Source organism: Diadema antillarum, unplaced genomic scaffold, assembly GCF_040938485.1.
Source record: "Diadema antillarum isolate AM-2024a unplaced genomic scaffold, OU_Dant_1.0 seq00001660_RagTag, whole genome shotgun sequence".
Lineage (NCBI taxonomy): Eukaryota > Metazoa > Echinodermata > Echinoidea > Diadematoida > Diadematidae > Diadema > Diadema antillarum.
This window is the reverse complement of record NW_027272360.1, coordinates 360290-387356: the sequence shown is the minus strand read 5'-3', so window position 1 is coordinate 387356 and position 27067 is coordinate 360290. Positions and strand designations below refer to the sequence as shown.

General features: G+C 38.9%; 1 protein-coding gene across 2 annotated transcripts; it reads right to left on the bottom strand.

The window, feature by feature from the left end:
• Positions 1 to 10015: 10015 nt before the first annotated feature.
• LOC139711483 (epsin-2-like) lies at positions 10016 to 19675 on the bottom strand. Of its 2 annotated transcripts, none has more exons than XM_071623361.1 (5): positions 19580 to 19675; positions 16518 to 17241; positions 15418 to 15617; positions 13940 to 14947; positions 10016 to 12101 (listed from the first exon to the last, which is right to left on the bottom strand). In XM_071623361.1, exons 2-4 carry the CDS (start codon positions 17056 to 17058, stop codon positions 13949 to 13951), a joined length of 1740 nt encoding a protein of 579 aa, XP_071479462.1. In that variant the 5' UTR covers positions 17059 to 17241; positions 19580 to 19675; the 3' UTR covers positions 10016 to 12101; positions 13940 to 13948. The 2 variants fall into 2 exon arrangements, with proteins under 2 accessions (XP_071479462.1, XP_071479463.1); XM_071623362.1 differs by having other exon boundaries at positions 15418 to 15614.
• Between the last annotated feature and the right edge of the window lie 7392 nt (positions 19676 to 27067).

Here is a 27067-nt window from a genome sequence, read left to right as displayed (position 1 = left end):
GTGTATGCATGTGTAACCTAACAGAAATTCTCTGGAGAGTTTTTTTTCTTTTTCTTTTTCTATGGCCTCAAAGGTCAAAAGGTCAAAGATCAAGTGAAAGTGCTGAACTAACTTTTTCCTCCATATCTCGGAAGTGGCTCAATTTATTGTGAAATTTACTGCATATCTATGCATGTTCTACCTGAAAGTGATTATCTTATGAATTTTAGGGTCTAAGGCCAGATGAACATGGTAACAATTTACTATTCAGTACAGAAATTGCACTTTTTCTCCATACCGGTACCATGAAAATTACTCAATGCATATATGTATGAATGGGTCAAAGTCAAGTTAAAGTCCTTAAATCCCCAAATACATGCTCTCCTATTCATCCAATTAAACCAAGTTCAAGGAAGGTGAACATTCAACACATTTCTGACAAACTTGTCATTTCAATATTTTGCCAGTTTTGTGAAAATGTAATCACACATTGTCCACATGTACTATCTAGACCTATTAGGAGAATCATGCATTATGGCGGAGGCATACCAGTCGCCATAGCGACATTTCTAGTTTTGTAGAGTAGTGTGATCAGGTATTTTTTTAGAGGTCCTTTTTCATTTCTTTAAAATCCTTTGCACGCCCTTCACTTTCAACTCTAATAACTTTTGAAAAGATATTGCTACCGCCTTGAAAGTTGGCAATATTCATCGACAGAATGTGATGATACAGCATGTTTAATTTCAGCTTAATCTAATAATGTCTTCATTGTTTCTATGGAGGTTAACATCCTGTTTTGTTTTGTTTTTTTGTCTCATTCATCGCACAGCCAGCACGGCTTGGTGAAGATTAAGCGCTTGAATAGATCCTGTACTTCTGAGCCCCTTTTCTCAGTTCACACTTTTCCAGAGTTTGAATTGAGTCATACATCATTTTAAAGCTTAGAATCTGCTCTTTCAATATCTGCCCTTAACTGAAAATCCATGTCTCACGACTTTTTATTGGTTTTGTGATGCAGGGCCACATATATAAATATATATATATATATATATATATATATATATATATATATATTCTATATATACATTGATTTTTGTGCATGCATATATATATATATATATATATATATATATATGTATATATACATACATATATATATATATATATATATCATATGTCACAGATGATCAGTGTGCTGCAGCAGATGTGATTATACTAAAATGGTCAAATAATTCCAATTCCAATAACAATTTCCCACTCTGAATTATCGAAAAACCATTGGTCGACCACATGATATGATATGATATGATATGATATGATATGATATGATATGATATGATATGATATGATATGATATGATATGATATGATATGATATGATATGATATGATATTCATGGTATACTGAGTATTTATGGGATAGTGCATATACCATGAATACCATGTCATGGTAAAGCACATTTATCTCCATCTCCATTTTGTCTTCAACATCATCAACATCATAGCAATGTTATAATTGGTCACATGATGCTTTGTAGACCAATCAGTGAACTGGATTTCTTTTTAATATATTTATCAACTGACAAACCTGGCTATCAGAAAGAGAGGGAGAGAAATTTTAAAGTGGAAGCGAGCACTATATACAAGTAGTATGAAAGGGGAATATGAGGTCAGTCATTCATGCAAAAATCATATTACCTTCATCACTGACAGACAAAAGGCACATGCAAAACTGTAGACCGATCGAGTAGATTGATATACTCAGCTAGAGATCATGATATTCCCTTTCAAATTTCAGTCTCTGCCCTAATCAGTTACCAGTATCAAGTACACATGATCTTCAAAAAAATGAGTTTGAAAATGTGATAACAATATATACCTTTTTAAAATCAATGTCGAAAATTCGTCATGCACCTGAATTAATTTCTTATACATATACAGAAAACACACACACGCACACACACACACACACACACACGTGCATCTTTCCGTCAAGCTACCCGCGCGTGCATAGTTCACGTATACACTTGAACCTCATTGGATGAATCCTTGGTTCGCATTCGTTGAATTCGGGAGCAAAAAATTCAACTATTGCCTTCAGCCCTATAGTACCCAAACTGCCCCATAGTGCTGAACTGCCCTCTTTTGTGTACGTACACGGACGTGTGTAACGTCTATAGCGTCACCTGAGGTATGAACATTACTGGCTTGAAAACTTCATTCCTGCTTTATTCAGTAGGAAAACAGATGTTGACTACTTTACATAGGGTATACCGGCCGGGTATTGTTGATATTTTGTCCCTCGGGATCTCAACTCCATGTTAAAACCCTCGGGGGAAGCCCCTCGGGTCATAGGTAGAGTTGAGATCTCTCGGTGCAGTAATATATCCACCTGAGAAACTTGGTTTCTCAGAAATCTTTGCTTATATTGTATAATGCTTTAATATTACCTTATATTACGTATTGTTATATTGTGTGGGTAAATTGTGGTACAACTAAAACAAACTCAATATTACTTTTACAAAAACGAGCAATGCGGTTGATTACAAACTCCCACTACTTATCTCCCTCTGAGCCCTTGTTTTCTCAATTAAAAACATTGAAGATTAATGAGATTCATACTTTCCAAACGGCAATTTTTATGCACAAATACACGTTCAACCAACTTCCCTCGGTGTTCAATGATTTCCTAATTCTTAATTTCAATATTCATTCCTACCCAACTCACTGTTCATCTTGAAAACCCAAGAAATGTTTTAGCAAAAAATACTTAAAACATCATGGCCCTGATGTTTGGATTTTTTTTAACCGATAACCTTAAACAATGTAGATCTATTAATTTATTTTAAAAAACAATTTGAAGATATGATGTTAACTCAATATTTATCTGAATATTTGAGCATGTTGCTCTTTATCTGTTTTATTTTTTCACTTTTATAGTTAAAGTAAGGGCTCCAAACTGAACGTACACAACAAACATGAACATTAACACATATATTTACAAATCATTTCCACGCAAACACTTCACATTTTGCCGCTACACTTTAATTTTTCCCTTGATTCTTCCCTCCCTCTTTCTTTATCGCCACTCAGTGAGTGGTGACATGCATATTATATACTTACAATGTCGCATTGTTTACTCAATCATTTCTGAGGCCATTGTCCTCGTCATAGCGTTTGCTCATGATGATGGTCTCCTGAATTTCTGTACATCAAGAGTTGCCTAATTTAAAATTTGTCTTTAAACAATAGATATAGGGCCTATACGGGAACTTATGTTTGCATAAATGTATGCATATTTTCCTATTTTACATTGTGTCAGAAAAAAATGTTGGATATTTGAATTAATCATTAATTTGTTTTAACAGTCAGATTCAAATTATACTGTGCTCAATTAGTTCGTTCAATTGACTTTGTATTTCATTTATGTACAATATGAAAAAGAAATTCAGAAATAAAATCAAAATCAAATCAAAATATCGACAATGCCCCAAAGAGCAGTTCATTTACACACTCTCCAACACGCTGACTGACACTTACACTGTATACTATCAGTCGCTACCCCTCCTCCTGTGCATCCACACGCACTCACACACGCCCACACCATCCCCCTCTCCCTCTCTTCCTCCCCCTCCCTCCCCCTTCGCTCTCTCTCTCTCGCTGTTCTACCTTTTGCTCAATCGAATTTTCTGCAGAATGATTATGACTCAAGCGCCAGCCGACTTGGTGTCATCTTTTTCTCTGGGTAATGGGGCCACGCGGGAAATCAGCAGCATTGGATGCCCGTCTGATTTTGTCTGGGCATTAAAAAAAATCGTCTGCCAATTAGATCGTTTCTGAGCTTTTTGGAGATGTACGTCCCAGTGGCTAGGCGGACTATCTACGTCGGGCACACCTTGGGCTGGCCGGCAGCTTCCGATCACAGTCAAATAGAATTTCCATTCCATGTCAGCTCTGAGTATTTTTTGTGTATACATAAAAAACACGAGTCATGTTTAACAAGAAAACGATGAGAGTTTCTTTGAAATGGAACAAAACAGGAAAGTGATAAACACGTTTCAGAAGGCCCTATACACGTAGTTTTCATAGGACAGCTGTATACATGTATCTATGTTCCTCACACATTTATTGTATATAAGTTGGACGCGACGACGTCATGGCGTCACAAGTTACTTTGTTTATTAAATACATCGACATTAATTATTTTGGTCAGTATCCAACTAGCGTGTGTGTCCTCTGTGTGTGTGTGTGTGTGTGTGTGTGTGTGTGTGTGTGTGTGTGTGTGTGTGTGTGTGTGTGTGTGTGCGTGTGTGTGTATGTATGTATGTGTGTGTGTGTGTTTTAAGATTTTGAGCAAACAATAGGGAACATTACCTATGTACGCCAGCCAGTAGAACTTGTAAAAGATTTGTGCAAAGATGACATCACCTCGGTCAAATAATTGTGATTATGTCCGAGACCACTAATTCGTTAGAAAAAAAAAGCAACCGTATTTTGGAAATTTTAAAACGCTCTGGTTCTTGTCTACATTTCATGTCACTTTACTCTGTTCGTCATCAGTCTGTTTGAGTTTAACATATTCATGCAGAGCGGTGTCTCTTTGAGGAAAGTGTGGTACAGGTATAACCGGTATTAGATTATGGCTGGTCTTTAAGGGAAATTATACAGGTTATAATTATAACAGGTTGGATCGCGCCATCGATCTCATGCTAAGCTGGAGACTATAGTTTCCGGTCAATAAATATTCGTGGCTTTTGATTTATACATATACAGTGCATCAAACATTTGTAGTCCCATGCACTTGTTACAGAATTAGAAGAAGCGGAAACAGACAGGAAGGGGATACACTGAAGGAAACATCGACCCACACTTCCAGGTGTAGAAAACCACCATTTCCTGGAGGGAATCCGTTCGAATCTGTTCACTTCAAGCATGCAGAAATTCACTTGCTCTCCACCGCACATCCGAAGGAAGCACGGTGGGATCTCGACATGCGTGCGATAATTATCTGTAGTAGCTCTTTCTGTTGCTGAATAGGCGTTTTCGGTGTTTATATTTTGAGAAGCAGGAAATAGAAAAAAAAAAAACCCTCTCATTCACATACACTGCGTTTCATAACATTGTTGCAGCCGACGTTGACGTATTGTACTGCAACACTGGAACCCAGCATTATGTACTTCTACTTATACTTCACGGAGTAGATTGAGAACAAAAGTCAATAACACATAAAATGAAATACAGCTGTATATTTGGCCAAATCGTTATCATGACTCCGAGATAAATTTCTACAAAAAACTTTGTATTCTTTCCAAAGATATAAAAATTTGGCAAACACTCCCTCTTTAACAAACTCTACACTAACGGAGAGGTGATCAGGGACCACCTCCCTGACACTAACCTCATCAGTCCGAAGTCCATCAGTAATAATTTTCCGAATCACTTGTTTTGAACTGTGGGACGATCGGCTTATCTTGTGTGAAAGTGCAAAATAATTTTAATCGCAATGTGAATGGAACTCTCTTACTCTCTTACTTGATCTGCTATAAACAGAATGATGTGAACATAATCTGCGTTTTAAAACAAATCATATATGTCTTGTAAGCCTATTTTTCATTTTCTCATGGCTATTGCATGTATACAATTATATTCTATGAATGATCTTTGGTCAACACTTTAGAACATAAAAACCTCCTTTTTTTCTCTTTTTTGTTGTTGAAAATCGCATTGATTAATCATTGCCATCAATAAATAGTGAGTTGTGAATGATGCAAGTACAGTGCACCGAGTACTTCACTTTGAATTGATTTTGTAACATGATCCCGGGAGGGGAAGGGGTTCATGCTCGCCTGAGCTTTGAGATAATTTTGACCTTGATACACAAGCAACCCGTGTTGTCCTCTCACAAGTAGGCCTGTAATAAGCCGTTTAAATCATTCTTCACCAGATATTTGCAGTGTATGTTGTTGTTGTATTTTTTTTTGTGTCTTGTCTTGTGTTGTCCTTGGAGGTCCAATGCAATCAATCCATCCATTCCGAACTAGAGCAATTCAACTCCAGGTGCTCTTAACTGGGACTACATCCACCTTTCCGATGTTCAATGGTCTTGACTCTGACCTTATGTGGATGACCACTTTCTAGATGAAGCTATAATGGCTGGAAATGGACACTCACAGCCAATTCACTGACCACGTTTTATGTTGTACAATGACATTTAATATTCCATTTCATCTACACTGAAAATTATTTCTTCTTCCCTGCCAAATCATACAACTGGAATTATGGCTGGAAAATGACATTACAAGCATGCTTTGATAAGTAAAATTACATGCAGTCACGATTCTAAAATTCATTTAAGTTAACAACTCCCTTTAAGGTTCTAATCCAAGTGGTTAAAAAAAAAAAAAAAAAAAGGTGTTGAAATTCCAAAATCCATTTATCCTTCAAATTTTGCACAATAAACTAGGAACGGATTTCTCTCCTTTTTGGCATAATCGACTATTTTGAACTGAAAATAACATCCTCCTTTGTCAGCAATGCAAATGCCCTCTTTGAAGAAAACACACACACACACACACACACACACACACAAGCACGCGCATCTATGGTGGAAATCGAGGACCTGTTTTACCCACAAGAATTTTACCGCATAACAGAGGACCTGTGTGTAAGTAGGAATCTTGTCAACCGAGGACTCATTTGTATATTACCATACAACCGAGGACTTATTACAGTAATGTTAATCGAGGAACTACAAAACATGTACCCCTACATGCAAAAGCAGACCATCTGGAATGGTCTGTGAACTGAGGACGTCCTCCGTTTGCTTGGTGTCCTCGGTTTGCTTGGTGTCCTCGGTTTAAATGTAAAGTTCATGTGTATGTCCTCGTTTTCCACCATGGGTAAGTGCACACAAACACACACAATCTCTCCCACACATGTACCATAAGGAAAATGAGGAAGATTGAAAAGGCAAAGATGCAAATTTGATACATAGATTTACTGGTATAACATTCACCTCACTTTGAACGGTTGTTATCTATATAATATTTTGCATACACAAAATGATAAAGCCTGATTTTGTTTGTTTACATTTTTCGTTTTTAAGCTAATACCTGTAGTCTAAAATCAGAATGGTATATCATTAGCTTCATACATAACACATGGAGAAATTGCTGACAATATGAACAGATACTGAGTGATTGGGCTACAATATCTCATCACACGTCACCTCTTTTTTGTGACTTGCATCGAGACATTGTGCGAAATTGACTCTTGATTATGCCTTTTTATACATTAAAATTTCACTGAACTGCCGGGATATACAGGGTTCCGCACGTTCAATAGATTCATCATTCATTGTACACAATCTTAACTTATTGGCTGGAATCTGATATTTAACAGATTTTGCTTAATACTCATCATTCAACTGGTTGACTTTACAATAACTAAACTTTACACGTAAAAATGCAATGGAATTTTAGAAATCTAATAATAAGTCAATTCATCTGTGAATTCACAATTCTGTCCATCAAAACTATGTTCCAATACTAAAGAGTTTGATGAAAATACACATCCAAATACATGTACTATGAATCCCTTGCATGTAATGTTGACAAGGCATGAAAGAAAACAATCAAAAACAATGATCGAGAGAGATAGTTTTCGTAGATTAGTAATGCATACTTTTAAATAAATACACAAGCAACACTTATGCCATACAGCATATAATATATGACACAATATAGACCAGCCATTTTATCCCTGCAAAGAAATACACAAGAAATCTACATCAGCTACATAATTTATCATAAATTTTGCCCTTAATAAGAATCTCACATTCTGGGAAATGAAAGAATCCCCCAAATAGTTATAAAAATCAATAGAAAGAAAGAGTTAGACAACTGTAATCTCCAATGATTTGTCTGATTCTACCCTTTCAAGACAATAGAACCAAGTGTAAAGCTTATTCCTCCTTCTAACCATTTCTGGTTGGTTAGTTGTTGTTGTTGTTGTTGTTTTGTCATTATCATTATTTGTATGCTTCCTTTGGAAGGATAGGGTGAAGGCATGGGAGAAGTCTAGTATTGCAGGTGGACCAGATATGTCGAAAATAATGAATGGCCGTCACATAATCACTGAAGAGTGTGGTTTTAGAAACAATCACAGACCGCACATGGATGATTTCTGTCAAGCATATGGTTGTGAGTTACAAACTAACTTGTTACATTTGAGCTCAAATTACACATACTTGGCTCAGTCATGGTTGGGGAAAAAAAACTAATGCTACAATACCAAAAAAAAAAAGAAAAGAAAGAAAGAATAAAATCAACAAGTCATACACAAACATATTAATACACTTGATCTCATTACGACTGGGTCTACATGTACAGAGTATCAGTTTCATATTGTTGGTCCATAGAAATCAATCATAAAATGAAGAGAGGGACTGTCTTCCATCTTCACCATAATACAAGTCTGGCTGTGCAACTAAATCGATACAAACCAAAACCAGTATTCACTACCCTATGCACAAACTGTTTACAAGCAACATCTAATCAATTATTTGGAGTAACAGTATTGTTTTATTAGGACACTGGAGGTGAAAACTATGGTGTGCTAAAAAAACCCATAATAATAATGAAAATAAATGAATAAAAATACTGCAGCATAAGCCCACAGATGTATTGAGTTGTCGTTGTTGCTTTTGTTTGTTTGTTTGTTTGTTTTAAAAAAGGACCTAAACCCAAAGTGGGAGTAACATCCCATTTACACAGGGCATTTTGAGTGCTCCTTTGAACCCCTCTAAGCTCTTGAAACCCTTTGAGCTCTACATGAACAGACAGCTGGGACCTGGAGCGTTCTAAAGTGATGCCCCTCTCGAGACTAGTCTCAGGAGTGCTCCTGAAGCACCCAAAACTTTGTGTGAATGGTCCCCAACGTTTTGAGCGCTCCAAAAGTGGTACGTGGCATGGGCTGCGCATACAGTTTGCATGTTAGAAGTTCTCGCGCACCCAAAGGTTACCATGACATTCTATGCTCCTCTCAGCCACTTCCCATGTGGTCTCATGGAGCAGTGATTCTTTGCATCATGGACCTACTACACACCTGGACTATGAACAGAGTTCTTTCTTTGATCCAACCTCCATCATCGCCACCTGATTATGTGCATCTTGATGAGTACCTGGTACATTCAGATGTTTGAACAATGACGATTGTGTAATCGTGCATCATCCCTGACAAAAGAACCGTTTCCCTCATTTCGGCTTTATTTTGCTGAGGTGCCTTTTCAGACTTAACTGCCTTTGGAAAATCAACAATAATGGGGAGCAGCAAACCTCAAATCATGACAAATTTCATGTCACAAAATTAGTAATTACTGAAATGGACACTTGTGGACGCGCATGTAACGTTGCTTAATGGTAAGACATACATGTCGTCTACCATTACTGTCCATATTTACTTTGACACAATGTGCAAAAAATGGGAAAATTAGATTATAAATTACAATCAACCTGCCGAAATACTTGCTTTCTCTTGTAAAGTACATGTCGCAAATGAAATTAACTGAGTGATGATTTCCCAATGTATACTACAATTGCTATGCATTTTTCTTGATTTAAGACAGTTATTATCTTCTGCGCATGTAGTTTTTAGATATCTCAAAGCACCATCTTGTTTTTACTCCAGGCTGACTGTCTGTGATACGCGATGAGGTCGAAGCGGGAAAGCATCTTTAGAATGTTAATGTGACGCTTTTGATGGAAACAGGTGTTTGAATTAATTAAAGCACAACGAATGTCCGTGTGTAGTAGGTCCATGTTTGTATGAACAGACAGAGAGCGGCATCAGTTGAGGTGCATCAGGAGCACTCCTGGGCCAAGCTGTGAGTATAAATGGGGTACGAGATGGAACTGCGACAAAAAATGAACATCCATGTGGGAAGCACAAGAATGAAGAAACTGAGCACTCTTTAAAAATGCTTTTGTCAGAGGCAGATTTTCACAAATTGACATTTTTTAACACCTCTGCTATTGGTTTTGCTCCATGCAAAGAGAAAATGTAGCAAGAGAAAATTCCGGATATATTTATCATTGCTTATGCCTTAGAATTCCTGTTTACACATAGTGGGCTCGAAGTAAGTCATCGCATACATTTTAGTGTATGTAAGAGTAGCAACTAAGCTTACAATCCTACATTTATACATTACCAGAAGCTTACTTCTGCAAGAACAAAGTCGATGCGACAAAGGTAAAGACACCCTTTCGAAATATATTGGCATCACATGAAATATCCGTACGCATTGCCATACAATGAATGTCCATCGTCATAAAATTAACTAACTGAAATTCACAAATAATTTACATTCCAAGCTCTTCCTTTCATATCATTGAACAACCCTCAACATAGAACTACTGTAAGCAGAAAGTACTTGAAATCATTTGTACATGAAGATCAATACGGTCAGTAATCCAGAAGGGTGTATTTTTCTCATTGCAACCCACAATTCTATGAATAGAGCAGCACATAACACAGTTTGTCTCCTTTTGTTGTTGTTGTTGTTGTGGAGCAAAAAAACAACTACAAACACTGTTAAACTGAATAGCATGTACAATTCATATCCACTGAGATAAATCCATGCATTGCAGTGGAAGAACTATAATGAAAAGGAAAAATCAGCAAACTATGTGTCCTGCATGCACTGGTGGGTTGATGATTTGATGAAATTGTCATACTTTGGGCTAAAAACTTGCCAGGCAGTTTGAGTAAGCAGATGAAAACAGCATAGATATTTCATGAATTCAAGAATGTACTTTTCAACAGATTAAAATTACCAGTCAATCTACTGCACTTGCTCTCACACATAATGTCCACTGAGTAACAGTATGCTACAGACCGAACAAAATTTATATTTTTTGTTATAAAGAAAAAAAAACATCAAGATTACATTACTATGTCTTCCTCTACAAAAGTCTACACTGCGTGCTTCTTTCAGAGCATATAGAACAAGGAGATTCGATTCACAAAAATAAAAAAAGATTTGCATATATAGATTTTTATACACATTTGGAGACCAGATAAAATCACAATGGCAATACCTACGTACACCCTCTGCAGGTATCTCATTTCTGATGCAGACAGTGCATTTCCTGTTCACAGTCAAACATTTCTATTTCAAGTTTACACATTTCTGTCACTAACAAAGACAGCTGGCTTCGAGAGAGAGAGAGAGAGAGAGAGAGAGAGAGAGAGAGAGAGAGAGAGAAAAGAAATAATATGACTTAAAATAAAACCCATGACATATACAACCATAGGAATACTCGCCCCTACTTGTGCAGAAATATATAATAAATGCTGACTCTTAACAGTGACATCAACAAATCGCTACTCAAATAAGTAACCATTTAATTTCATCACATACAATCAAGTGTCTTGAAATGGATGATTATACAAATGAATAAACTAATCTGATACACCTTCTGGAGATTGAAAAGAATTGGACAAACAAAAGGGAAAAAAGGAAGATTCTATTCATTCTAAAAATGCTTCTACAGAGATAAGGACTCTGGAGACAGTGATTTCCGTTAATTCTTTTCTTTTTCTTGCATTCCAACCTGTGGAACAACATTGCATCACGATGCCTCACTGAATGGATTAGCTGTATACACGCATTTCAGCGTCTACCAGATGCACACAAGCATAGAAGCAGCGAAAGTCATTTTGATATACCATCAAGTGATTAAAGCATCATAGCTGTCATAATCTAGTATCAAGCTCATCACCAACACTTTGCAGTGTTTACAACTAAGAAAAAAAAAATAGTTCTTTCATTTATCATTTTCAAACACAGATAACTAAGAAGCACGCATGTTTGTCTCAACGGGGGAAATGAAAGTAACAGAATACACACTTTTAGCATTGACAACTTCTTGCTGCTTAGGAAACGAGAAGTGTGCTCAACTGGTCCATGACTTAACTGTACTAGTATGAGATAGGTGATACATATTCCTCATTACCAACAGAAGACGATGATGCATCTGGCATTTACATTTCGCACTGATGCAACTGAAGAAAAAGAGTAGCTTGGATACTGGTGTCCCTTCACATCCTTTCACATGACTGGCGACTGTGGTAAAGGGAGGAACAGGGAGGAACAGGTAACAAAAGGAAACATTTAAATTGCCATTGACAGACTTTACATCTTTAATTAAGACAATATCAATTGGCATTGACAACTTATTAATCAAAGCACATTATGACTGGGTTGCTTGTTTCCTCATTTTCTCAATCTTGACTCCAGTCTTTCCATCATTAATACAGTTCAGCATCAATAACTAGCATGTTTTTTTTTTTCTCGTTCTTTGCAGATTCCTCAGATATAAAAAATGGTCTTTGTTATTTGCAGAAGCAGCATTCTGTGTTACACGAGAAATTTTTTTAATCATTGATATTGAAAATAATACGATAAAGACTACATTTATTGACATAATTGGATCCCATATCTTGTAGTGACACACAATTGATATTGCAGTCTGCAATAATGCAAACTCTTCATTTTGCTTCCGACTCTTGACATAAAATTTTCACTGCAATACTACATGTCCACAATCAGGGGAACAGGTGATGACTGCTTGCTAAGCAAGGAATGCTGAAACTTTAAATGCAATTGTATTCCATCTTGTGAATCTCTGCAATAAAAGCAAGAATGTGCAAAATTGAGACTGAAATTGCTGAACACATAAAATGATAATCCAGGTTTTTTGTTGTCTGTTGCTATTGGTTGTTTCTTTTGTTTGTTTGTTTGTTTGTTTGTTTGTTTGTTTGTTTGTTTGTTTGTTTGTTTGTGTGTTGTTGTTGTTGTGTGTTTTTTTTATTTTATTTTTTTTTTTTTGGGGGGGGTCTACAAAATATGTAGATATTTGTTTGTGTACAGCATTTAGGCATAACTGCTTGGAAGTCAAGTTAAGATGTTACCTGATTGTAGAATGTTGGATTTTCACAAATTTTTGCTCCTCTGTACTATCCGGAGAGCGCCACGTGAAAAGCAAAACTACTATTCAGTTTCCACAAGTACCCAAAGACAGCCATAAAGTGCTGCCTCAGTCCACATAACTGGCCATTCTTGGCCCTCCTGAGTGTGACCATAGGACGGCAGTCAAAGTTATAGAGCAGATTTCAGCAACACCCTTTTCCCATTGGTTTAAGACAGATTGGCCCAAAGGCAAGGAAAACACCAGCCTTATACATGTATGTACACATTGCAGAGTAGGTCCTGGTGAATCTGGCCTGCTTCTCCTGTCAAAGCAATGCATCTATTTGTGTTTTTGTTATCTCTGCCAAGGAAGAAGGAGCTTAAGTGATCAAAGGCCTTGGTTTGTCTGTTTGCAAAATGACAGATTTTGTTAACGAAACTTGCAGGAAATGTTGATAATGACACAAGGAACAGATGATTCAGTTTTGGTAGTGATCTCGGAATTTTCATGGATCTTTGAAGAATTTTTATCTTTTTTGCAGATAGGGACAATGAACTGAGAGTTCAAACTAAACGCGGTCTCTGCTCGGGCGAGGCGCTATGTAGCTGGAAGCTGATGACGTCACAAAAGGCTTCTATATTGGGAAATTAGGCAATTTTCAGCGTGCATGTATCAGTGGAAATCACTAATCTCTACAGGAGAAAAGATCAAGTAGTGGAAATTAGCTGCTTGGTGGAGGTATGTGCTCTCAGAGTGCTTTCCTAGTTTTGTTTTGTTTTCAGTTGGGATGTTTGTTTCGTCTCAAATGTGTCACCAAAATTTAAGACCTTTAGACAGTTGACGGTTTAAGCCAATATGAATGTTTATAAAACAGTACATCAATTTCCCATCCTAATCAGGTCAAATTTAGGCTCAAGCTTTCAGGAGATAATCTTCAGTGTACAGAGTAATAGCAGAATATCCGTCTTCATTGAAACTTACTGTCACTTACATCATTCTGCTACAACAGGAACGGATTAGTCTGTTGCTGCTGCACTGGTGGGGCGCCCCCGCTGGTGGGTAACAGCGGTGGAGGCAAGCCAGGAGATCCGCCCATGCCCACACCGACACCCACGCCCATTCCCATCCCAGTGCTGATGTCAACGGCCGGTTGCGCCCTCATCTGGTTCATGGATGGTGCCGGCTGCCGCTGTTGCTGGAAAGGGTTGTTAACCGGCGGCTGGGCTGGTGCGGTCACACCCATCATGAATGGGTTGGTGCCCTGCATTGAAGGCTGACCGATTGTTTCTCTCGTCGGACCAATTAGTGACTCAAGGTTAACGAGCTTGGAGTTCTTGCCAAGGAAGTCCTCGGGCTTCTTCTTCTCTGGAGTGCCTGACAGAGCTACATTCATACCAGACATGTCGTACGCATTGTTGCTGGGCTGCGGTATTGCCATTGGCGGTGAGGCAAAGGCATCATCCACTGTTGTCGCTACAATGCCACCGTCCGCTCTGAGCCTATCGAACTCTGCATCTGGGTCGGGCGCAGCGCCACCTCCATTGATGGCCCAAGGGTCGCTCGGCATGGGAGCGGCTCCTGACCCGAGAGCTCCCCAGGGATCACTGGCGGGAGCTGAAGACACTGCAGGGGCCGCAGAGACTGCTGGAGCCGCACCAAGCCCACCCCAGGGATCGGCGGCAGGCTGTGCTGGGCCAGGCGCTGGAACAGGGGCTGGTGCTGGCTCTGACGCCCCCCATGGATCAGCGGGTGGTGGCTTGGACACTGGAGGTGAACCTCCCCAGGGGTCACTCACTGCTGGTGGAGGATTTTTATGGGCCGGTGACCCACCACTCCAGGGATCGTTGATGGTGATGTTGGATGATGCTGGAGCATTGTTGAAAGCGGGAGAGGAGTTTGCAGCAGGTGCACCACCCCACGGATCCTGCTGGGGCGGAGGCGAGGACCACTTTGGTTCTGAGGCGAGATTCAGTAAGGTGGTCGATCCTCCCTCTGGTGCCTGCTCGAAATGACATTGACATTAGCATCATCTGAAATGTGACTGCAGTCAGGGGAAAAAAATCACACTGATCGTACTAATGATAAAATCTGATGACCTTGTCAAAGTTAGAACATTGCACATCTTGGCAAATATATCAAGCAGATGATCAAATGTTAAGTAGATAGCATACAAAAGCACATCAACATAAACTATACTCCCTAGAAGCATTCAAAGTTCCACACTTTCTACTTGACTAGATCCTGATATGATTTTAGTTTTCTCCCATGAATATCCTAGGTTCTTGGGTAGGCAGCAGGCAGCTTCTTTTGGTCTGATATCAACGAAACTTTCCCTGTTCTGTTTGTGACCCAACTCTGATCATTGCAGCCAACTTTAACACAAAGAGTGACGACCCCTTTGAACAAAAAGAGTTACACTGAAATTCTGTGGGATACCACACATTTTCTGGACAGGGCAAAACTGCCTACCTCTGTCTTGCTTTGATCGATGGCCATCTGCAATCGGATGTCATCGCTGCGGGCTTCCTTGTCCTTCTGCTCCGCCTCCTCTCGACTCATGGCCAAGGCCAGCTGGAGTTGGAGCTCTTCTTCACCTGACGTCTGTGGACGAGCCTGCTCTATATCCGTGGACAGCGACCGTGGTGGTGTCCGCGATGTAGTGTTTGCTGCTGCACAGACAAGTATCAGGGATATGCATGTTTCCATCACTTACATCTGGGTCAAATGTAAGCTACAAATGACATCAAAATGGACTTTGCCCCTTCCCTGTCAAAAGTGTGCAAGGGTTGATGTCTACTGAGTAACTACAACCAAGTGCTTGAAAGATTCTACATTTAAAGAAAAACAAATGACTCCAAGCAAGGAATACAGATTGACAATCACTTTAAACATGTATCTATGTCATACAGTAATACCTACTGTAAATGGACAACTTGCATACAGTATAATGCACATCCAATTGTAAGATGTGCACATACATTAGGATATTGCTCTAGTACTGCATTACATTGTAAGGACATCGCCAAACATTGGCAACATTAAAAGGTTATCTTCAGATGTGCACTGTGAACATTTTTGCCAAGGATAGTGTTGCTCTTTTGACATAGGATTGGCAACTTCAACACCGACATGTGAAGTTTGCAGTAATTAACAATGGGCACTGCATGTGAGCTCTGCTTGCGAGGGCATTATTGAATTTGGTAACGACATGGCGCCTGTAGATCACGGGACCAGCTATTGACCAATCGCAGGCTTCAAAACTCACAAGCTGAAAACCGAGTTGGCCAGACTCTCTTCATATACCGCACTGCTACGGGTTATCTATGCTCAGTAAAAAAATGACAGTAACACCACAAACGGTAAAACCAGTTCATAAACCAATTCATAAAAATTTCATCACATGAAGAAGGCTTGTCAGTTCCAATTCCCCCAAAATGATGCTTCAAATATTTCTGGCTTTACAGTAAATACATCTGTAAACAAAATTAGATATATCACATGCCAGATTACTGAATGCAATTTCCCATGGTAGTTCAAGTAGCACGATATCAGGAGATTGGTTTGCTTACGTTCAGACTGGCTACTATCTTGGCTGGACTCAAACTCCCTGGGGCTACCATGGCTGGAGTTGCTGCCAATACCCTGCGAGGCCTGTGCGAACCGCTCCTGTGCCTTCAGGGCGCGCACACGCTCCTGCTTCAGCCGGTCCTCATCCTTCAGCAGCGCCACCAGGGACTTGGACTTCTCGCGCACGTTCATGCCAACGTCCTTGCCGTCCTTGTCGATAAACTCAAAGTCTTTCAGCGTCTGGATGGCAAAGATGTTCTCGCGGCACTGCTGCGCCACCCGTTCTGACCCTGTCTTGATGATGTACTCCAGGAGAACAAGTGCCTTGTAGACGTGCCGCCAGTTTTTCCCGTGGTCATTGAGCCGCTTCCATATCATGCTCATGATCTCTGAAAATGCCATCACATTGTATGTCTGGTGTGCAATCTCTGACATCAGTGAACTTGACGGCCCCCATGGATCGTTGGAGGTGGCATCCCGAACCTTGACTTGGGCGTCTGTGTAGTTGTGCACGATGTTTTTGATGGTGCGCCTTGTTGCCATAGCGACTAGATGCGAGTGCTACATGCAGTCCACCACAAAAAAATGTGATTCAAATTTCTGAACCTTGTGACCAGACACCAACTATAGCTGTCCCAAGCAAGTGAGAATTGATGTTAAGCTGTTTTGTTGAAACCAAAAATCCCTGATGACCTTAAATCACCTCATCAATGCTGACATATCTTCCTGTATTGGAAGAAAAAATTAACATTCAAGCGATTACATTTAATCATATCACCTCACTGTCCAAATAAAAGCCAGTGAATGTGCAGTCATGCAGTTCAATTACCAATTTGGAAAAGTAAATGGCATGTGCATACATGCAGTAAGCATCATATCCTTGTGATGTGGAACATTCCTTTGCTCATACAGTCATCTACAAGTGTATATTCACGTCACTTTCATTAATATCGCTGACCTTTATTGATAATATGACTGTTGTAAAGTCAAATCATAATGGCTTATGCTTTGTACACTTTAGACCATAACAACTCTTTGTTTTCCACTCCTTCATCCTGCATTTATATACATAACACTAGCCTAGCTGTCCCCAACATGTCCAAATCTGTGTACATGCATGCATGTCATCTGTAATAAAAGTAGACCTTCCTCAGCAATGTAAACTGTATTCAAACAGCTAGCCACATCACAGGATGAGTTACTATCACTGATATACAAAACAGACAGCAATAACAGGGTCATGCAATTATTTGTGTGTCCCTGACATGAAAGAAAAAAAATCAAGTTTGAAAGGAACTGTACTAAAAAAGAAAAACCCCTGTATTCAAAATAAAGTTTGTTGTGTACACACTGCATATCACAAACACAAAAGTATTTTCACTTTACAGTCAAAGGAATGAGATTAATTTGCCTAGGTTCCTTGTTAAAATGTGTGTGCCAAAAAAAAAAAAAAATCTTCTGTGGGTTAGAAAATTATGTGCAATCACTGCAAATAAACATACAATGTAAATGTAATTTATTATAAAGAACTGCACATGGCCTGGCTGACCCTACTGGAAAGGTACAACATTTATATTGTGTAGATTGTAGACTCTATCTGGCCAATTCTGCTTCTCAAGGGACTACTGTAGTAAATGGATCTATGTAGGGGGTGTTTCATCAATTTAGTCAGTGCTGACATGTTGTCAGTCGCTGACAATTTCAGCAAAATCCTTGGTTTTGATTGGCTGAGATGCTCTGGTCACTGACTGTTACTATGGTTATTGTCAGGGACTGACAACTTGTCAGCGCTGACTGACTTGATGAAACATCCCCCAGACCAAGAGAATGAGAATGCTTTGTGTCACAGCAATCAAACATCTATAAAATGATGCATATCCTTTAAAAAAAAAAACATATTAGACAATTCTAGATCTACAGCTGTACGTTAGGATGTCATTCTTTGGACCGGAAGATCGGTCTGTATCTTGTCGTTGGGGACATGTTCAACAAGACTACGTCTGGCTTCATGTATGGAGGCAAGCCGTGAGAGTGAAAAAAATAATAATAATAGAAGTCTAGATTTACCCCCAAAAAAATGATTTTAAAAAAATCCTTCGGACAGAGGGATTTTTCTGCCGAGTCATTCTGCACATTTAATACAAGCAACCATAATTTCCACACCTAATCCCACCCAAAAACTGACTTCTGAAAGAGAGTTGTGTTTATACTTTGTGTACACATCTCATCTAACGTGTTACATCATTACATGCTGTCCAAAAGTTTGAACTGCCAGATTTATCAAGATAAGAGAGAGAGAGAATTAATGTCAGAGTCTAGAAAGTAGTAGGTTTACAAATGTTGTGTCTACTGTCAGTATACTATTGTGTCTGAACAACAGCCAACGAATATTCTATACAAGTAGTTATCACATCACCATCACATGTCCAGGATTGCAATTTTGTGTGAATAGAAAGTGTATGACAATGTTCCTCTCTCCTCAGCCATCACGTCAGATCAAACGAAGAGTCAAATAAATACTAGTTAGCATAGTAGACAGAAAGATCCGTCTGTCCGGAGCTCGGAGGAGTCTTTTATTTTTGATAGGAGGGGACCCGTGAAGCCAGAATCAGACGGCGTGAGACGCAGTCTCCGCGGATCATATCCCCGACGACCAGATACAGACCGATCTTTCAGTCAATTAGCATAGGCGATAGACAGTGCAGTGATACAGCTACACGCGCGACATGGTGACAACGACCACTCGCATTGCCAAAAATTGGGGAAGCATATCGAGTAATCCAATCTACTGAGTACTTCTCTATTTGCTAGTATGACAAGTAGACACTCTAAAACGTTAGAGAGTACCAAGCAAGCAAGGGGGTAAGGTCGTACGATATAGTATTACCACACACCACTCTCTGCTGACCGGCAAATGGTTTCTAAACATGACTTCACTGAACGGTACACCGGATGTGTCCAAAACTAATTTGATCTCTTACAGGCAGATACCACATTAGTTCATCAATATCCCATTCTACACAAAAATTAGTATTCACACACCACAGGGAACTGCAAAACATACCTTTCTGTGTACGACAAAACCGGCAAACGCCAATGTTTTACATAGGTATTTGGGCTTCCGGATGGGCAGGTACAACGCGATGCTCACAACCTTTGGTATACACACACAATCATTTACTGTACAAATTGCACGTCTCTCGAGATCTCTGGTGATGTCGCGTCCGCGCCGCCGCCCGTCCGTGCTGCTCCTGCTTGTTGTAACGTAATCGTTTCACCGCCGACGCCGCCGCCGCCCGCTGTCCTCTAGCCCTATGTATGTACATTGGTTCTGCATAGCATGGTGGACAACGCCTGCTTGAAGGTCAACTTAGAGGGCGCACTATTTCACGTGCATACATTCGTCATCACAAGTTGCAACAGTTAGTAAATCTGTGGTCATCACCGCCGACACAGCTCTTTACACGATCGACCGGCCGGCCTGTGTACCTGTAATGATACGACTAGACCTAAACGATAATTCGCAAAATTTGGAAACTCTAATGAAAAAAAAAGAAGTGGTGATGAATTTTCTCGAACCTTCCATGTGAGTATGAATATCCTTTGTAGGATGATAAGCTGAAATCCTGACCAAATTAGTCAGGGCTTAATATGCGTCACTTTAATGTTGTTTTCGAACAAATTATTTCATAATTAAAATAATAATTGAAAAAAAAAATGTTCGGGGGATGTATGGTACCGATATTAGGCGATAATCTGTGAATTATACTTGAGTAGGCCTACACAGAATAAAACACACAACAGTATGACAAACTGGCATGTCAGAAGTTACTCACCTCCTCTGTTGCGCAATCCTCTCTCCCTCAGACTTAGCTGAAACTCTGCACTTTCACTGTCTTCTCTCCGACCCCACCCCCTCCCCTAACACACACCCACATATTAAATTATTGATTGTGACAGAATTGATGACATGAGCACATATATAATATACAGGCCCTATATCATGCAAATACTTGCTGCGACTCATTTTTTTTTTCTCAAAGGTTCCCCTCCCCTCTCTGTTTTAAGGACCTATGGCGTGTCTGTCTGTCTGTCTGTCTGTCTGTCCATCTGATCCAGGGGCGTTTTCAAAAGTGGGGGGGGGCACTTCCGGGTTTCATGAGCTAACAAGTAAAAAAAAAAAATGTCCTCAGCTCATCTCTCCCTTTCCACTTCCCCCTGCCCCCTGCCCCCGGTTCCGCCGGCCATGTGATCTGTCTGTCAGAAGCAGAGCCAGCACAACCGGGTGGGGGTCTTCCCCTTTCATTTTTCCTTTTTTCTTTCCTTTACATAATACATAGGGTCTTATGGTGACTTGTCCCCACCGGCCACCCCCCCCCCCCCTCCCCCGACTTTGAAAAAAAAAATGCAAAAAGTAGGGTTTGACTTTTTGTTGTTTATCTTTGCTTCTCATGAACAGCCAAAGTTGTCAGAGGCGAAGTGGCAACAAATTGGCACCAGAAATATGTTAGGCCCTCTTTTTTTTTCTGTCAGCCGATGAGCCCCGGAAGTGACACCATAAATCCATAAACCGGGCCCTTTCACTTATAAAAACGTATCGCCTGCCCCGGAAAGTACCTATACACCCGCCTGTATGGTCCTTTGATCCGCACCCAAATTTGATATCTAGTACGATTAAAAAAAAGATCGATCGTTCATTCAAATAATACTTGAAAGTGGATTGTTAATTTCAACATCATGTTCGTTTAATGACGAGACTATAATCATAGAAACAGAATGATAGAGGCTTCATCGGAATTGAATGGCACAAAGAAATCTTCACTGAATAATGATTTCTATTTTTCGACTCACATTATTATGTATCAATCGTAAAAGAAAAAAGACTATCCTTCACATCACACTAGAAAGGGGAGCATTCGGGAATTTATATAGGGGTGGGGAAGAGGTATTTATTGTCTAATTGCAGTTGCTAAATTAAGGACCAAACACATGAGTCTAACCATTTTTTTTTTTAGATTCAATCCATAGTGTTGTACTTAAAGGTGGTGACATCACCTCTTCCAATTGGTGTGCATGTATTCAATTATCTGTAAATCTTTGATATTCCACAAGTGTATAATTTTCTATAATTATGTGTGTCTGTTGATATTTTGATGAAGCATTATCACACTGCAGATATCGCTTTCTGCTCTTGTCATTAGACTCTTATGAGCATAATAGTGTTGCCACTTTTACTCTGTATTGAACGAGGTGAACTGATCCAGACACAGTCCCGCACACTGTGGATTTGTGAATTTGTTGATGCGATTTTATTTCTCATTGATATGTCACGAATACAAACAAATACAGCACATGATATCACTGAAGAAAGAAATATCAAAATCTTGAACAACAAAAGCAAGAGATTAATTAAGCAGAGGGGTGCCGATCGTTGTCCACACAAACGTCATAACCATTAGTAGTCTCCAACGGTCCCAACACCAAAACTTTAAAAATTGATAACTTTTGCATCGATTGTCCGATTTTCCACAAACTTTCACTGATGTGTTCTGTTGCTATACTTTCACTCAATCCACATTGTTCTTTTGGTTTGGGTTCCCTTTAAATCGTTTATATGTCAATCAGGATCTGTGCACACCTCTATGATATATCTCAGTCATCAGTTTGTTGCGCTCTTTTTCTTTTCCACGACAAATCGCTACGATATAGATATGGCCTACTCTTATACATTACATTTCACACAGACAGATACCCAATCATTATAACCATTCTCATAATCAATATAATCTCATTTGATATCATGATTGCGACCCACTGTCACTGTTTCTTAAAAATGGAAAATTACTGTGCTATACCTTTCTCACTGAACGTTCTATGTATTTGAATGAAACTTCTATTGTTCATTTTGCTGGATTTTTCTTCTGCCTGTTGAAATTGACATGAACATGACAAGTGCAAATTAAATGCTTAAATGCAAAATCAACAGATATCTACAACGATATCAACTAGAAATATTTGAGATTAAACCTGTTGGAAACAAAGAATATAATCAAAATATATAGAAGAGAATACAACATTGTCCTACACCTCATCATGTCTCATCCATGAAGTACTCAACTTATAGACATATATAGATAAATATGTCTAAAAAAAAAAGTCGTATCAAATTTCATCTCTACAAGCCAGCTGGCAAGCGGACTTTCCAGACGCAATCTTCCACAGGAACAACCTTCCAAAAGAAACTGTAACTTCTAACAGTTTAGACGTATTCAAAACCAAATTAATGGCGCAAATAACTCACACTGTATTTATTCAATGGCAAAGTGACTCCCCACTCTCGTCCAGCCCTCACTGAGTAAACTTTCCCGGAGGTCTTCGGAGAAATAAACTACAAGGTATATACACAAACGATACAATTAAAGTTGCAAGGTATGTGGGTATGTGATCATTTTAATGAACAATGCATCTTCGAAAATATATCTTATATCGTATATAGATTGCAGAACATTATTGAAGACCTTAAAGACCTTTCTTTTTCTTTTCATTTTGATTATGACCTTACTTTTAAAACACTTTGGAAATGACGCTTATCTAATTTTGCTTTCAAACTCGTCAAAATAATGTACTGCTATAACTATGTAGGCCTAACGATGTTCCAATTTGAGAAAAGCGATAATGTGTCGATAAACAATGAATGTACATTCCTGCATTTATATGCGGCATAAGTTCCACGTGAAAACCCCAGAATACAATTGTACTAGCAAAAGGGCAACGTATTACGAAATCCATCAGCTGGCAATCATTAATGGCACAATAAAATAACGTGTATCATTACAACAGTGATGTGTGTTATCATAAAGCCATGTTTTTAACTACGCATCATAAAACATCATGGCGTGCCTTCGCTCACGTAGGCACGCAATAAATATGCAATCATAATTTATATTCCTTTTAAGATGGAATTCAGGAGAACAAAATCGCATTAAGAAATCAGTTTGTGTGCAGATACCAAAGAAAAACGTTCGTGCAGAGATTGAGCTATCTGGTTCGAGTATTAGCACTCCTTGTCATCTGCTCATACGATCGTAATTGGTCTGTGATTGAGGAAAAAAATGCATCTCAAAAGGCGTTTCACATGTAGAAACTCGCTTTAATGGCATACAACAATACTAGTAATCATCTATTTTCTACGGTATAGCGATGCATTGATTCTGTTATACGGCCTGTGTCACGGAGTATAGGCATTACAATTTTATTGACAAACATGACATTGGTCCCATGACACTAGCTTAATTTCGAAAAGATTTATCAATACTTTCACGATGTATTGCCAACCTTTTATGAACTGTCTCTTCTTGTGTGAAAGAGAAAAGAAGACCACTTTTTAAACTTTTAAAGGGGAAATTGTTCGACTACCATGCAGTGTTACAGACTACAATATTTGGGTGTTTGATTCTATAGTGCAGACATTATTCGGACCCGTGTCTGTCCGTAGATGCCCATGATCTCGAATAGTCTATTAATCATTGTGTTGTTTTGTCTGATAAATTTAGGTTCAGTTTTAAGTCGTTCATGTATGGAGATATCCATAATGGCTAGAGTGTGGAATGCTGCATTGACTATACATGTACCAGTTAATGGGAGGATTATCACCGAGGTTGGATCAATATATGAATCAATACTGAGAGCTCGTTTCTTCGTTGCCATGTATACTTTGTGGTACTCGTGGTCCCCAGAAAGTAACAAGTTTAGGCTAGATTTACCACAGGATTTGTATAATGTTATTCTGTACGTCGAACTGGCAATAGCGCTTTTCAGTGTTGAGAATAACTTGAAATGTGCCTTCGACGTAAAGAGGGGAATTTTACCCCAAACATAATGTGCATTTAGGCACTGTATAGCAATATATAGGCCTATCATGGATAGTGTACTGCATCTGTGAAGTTTGAGGAAAATAGCATTAGCCGTTCAAAAGGTATATTTTATGAATGTTGTAGATATTGGTGCCACCATCACTGGATGAAGAGGCTACGTATGACATAATAGTTCGTGATGTCATCATTATAGTAGTGGAAGGATACGAATAAAATTCCTCAGATTTTGTTTTCCTAATATAGCATAGTATGAAAGAGCACTTGACATGAAGGGCCTACCACCTTCAGAAGGTATAGTGATTGAGGAGTATATAGAATCTCTTTCCAATTTAGTGCAAATTTATGAGTATATTATAGGTTCTACAATTATTATGACATTGACTGCCTAGCATTCCACTGGCTTTGGTGTTCCATGCTCCAAGCCGCTCTTCTTATAGCTTTGACATGGAGATCAAAGAAGAGGTTGTTGATTTTAACAATTAAAGCGGTATTGCCGATGAATTATCGTTGAAATCCTTTACGATTTTAGGAGGTAACGGAAAATTCCTTTCAGTTTTTCTTCAATTCCAGCTGGTTATCTATACCCTATGCAGGACTGAAAAAAAGGAATATTAGTGTGTCTTGTGAAAAGCTTTAAAAAAATAAAAAGTTACCATTTTACTATCTTGCGCACATTTTGTGCATAATATACCTGAATGTGAAATCTTTTGGAATATGTCATTGGCTAATGCGTGTTTAATAGCATTTTACAGTTAAAGAACTACAATTTTAATGATTTTCGTTCGCGTGTCCTATACTCTCTACACACTTAACAAATTGCTGCAAAAAAAAAAAACAAAAAGTTAAAAGGGACAGCGAACTGCTGCTCGCCCGGGGGTTGTGATTGAGGAATGACGCATATACACTGCAAAAAATGCGGTGTTAAAAGTGTAACACCAACCGGGTGTCAAACTGTGGGTGTTAAATTTGGTGTTAAATTGACACAATTTGACACCCTTCGGTGTTAATTTAACACCAACATTCTCTCATTCATTGGGTGTTAGATTCTCGGTGTTAAAATGACACCCAAGTGGTGTTATAGTTTTGTCATGAAAAGGGGGTTTTCACTAATAACACCGTATCGGTGTTAGTTGTCCATCAGAGAAGATCACGTGTTCGCAGTCTGATGATCTCATTGGTTACACATGCCAATGCCTGAAATTTGTTGCTGTGGCGCGGAGTCGTCAACGTCTGTCATCGCGATAGTCAGGTTTTCGATGTCGTCTGGGGCTAAAAATGACATTGAATCTATGATGGTGACTTTGCTAAGTCTGTCAGCAGGGATAAGTATCTTTTAAGGTAATTATTTCCTGTACCAGTTATTTTCTATCATAAACGATGTGCATGATTTTCACGGATTTCATCGCATACATAGGCCTAGACAACTTTGTCTTTGCACGCACATAATACTATAGTATACTATGTAGCGCAGCATACTAAGTAGCCTATAGTGTTTGCCATACATAATAGGCCATAACACCAACGCGCTGTGCACAGCGGTGAATTGAGTGCGAATTTCGCTGAGGGTTCCTTTGTCCAATAATTGCATTTTAAAAATATCATCAAATTTTAAATATGAAAGGTTCCGTGGCATTTTGTATTGTTATTGATGTAGTTTTCTTACCTCTGAGGCTCTGGTGCGGATCTTTGTTAGCGCGCAAATCATTTGTCACCAATGAACCCGACCCGCTACTGACGTGCACGAAGACGAAGTTCGAACAATGTTTGTGTGTACTTGTTCGCAGGTATAATGGTAGGCCCCTAGGCCTACTATATTTTTTGTAGGGCCTACTGTAACTATTCTAGGTCCAAACTGTTAGGTTTAAATTAGTACTAGGTACTAGTAGCAAATATCGCTCTAAAAAGAGCGTAAATACCCGATTAAAGGGGCTGGGTGGGGGATTCTCCCGACCCGATTTTTGTTTATCACAACAACAGGTTACGTGATGTTTTCAGTAGCTACACGTAGGAACGTAGGGGCCTATATAGGACGCTAGTGTTTGCGCGTGGATCTTACGTTAGAATCTACTATTACTAGTTTCTAATATGAGTACTACTATTTATGAGTTTGCTAACTGCTTACAAATTTACATTATATAAGAATATGCTCTTATAAAGTTGATGGCGTCACATGCATGTAAAACCGGTATTTCCACCGAGTCCATGTTAAGACAGTGCACTAGATCTAATTGTAAGGTGCGAGTTCAAGGGTAGCGAGAAACAGAATCACAGCCCCTATTAATAACTGGCAGTTGTTCTCTGTCTGAGAACTGATCCTAAATTTCACAAATGAGTCAAAATGGAATACATGTATCATCGCTTTTTTCATGATTCAGGTGAGGGAATATACGTCTAGCTGTACTTTGATGGTAGTATTTGTTGAAATAATCTCTTGAAAAGAAAAATCCCTTCTGGAATATGCCTCTTCCCCATACTTATGTTATTGCCACACTTAATGATATTGGCAATAGTGCACTTGAGAATCTTGAAAATGACAGAATTGCAAAAAGACCTTTTATTATCTATCTAAAAAACCTTGAAAATGAGAGTAGATCAATTGCAAAATGGCATTTGATTTTTCCATTTCTCCTCAAATAATATTTGCATAAATGTACACTGCATAAAGATGATGAATACCT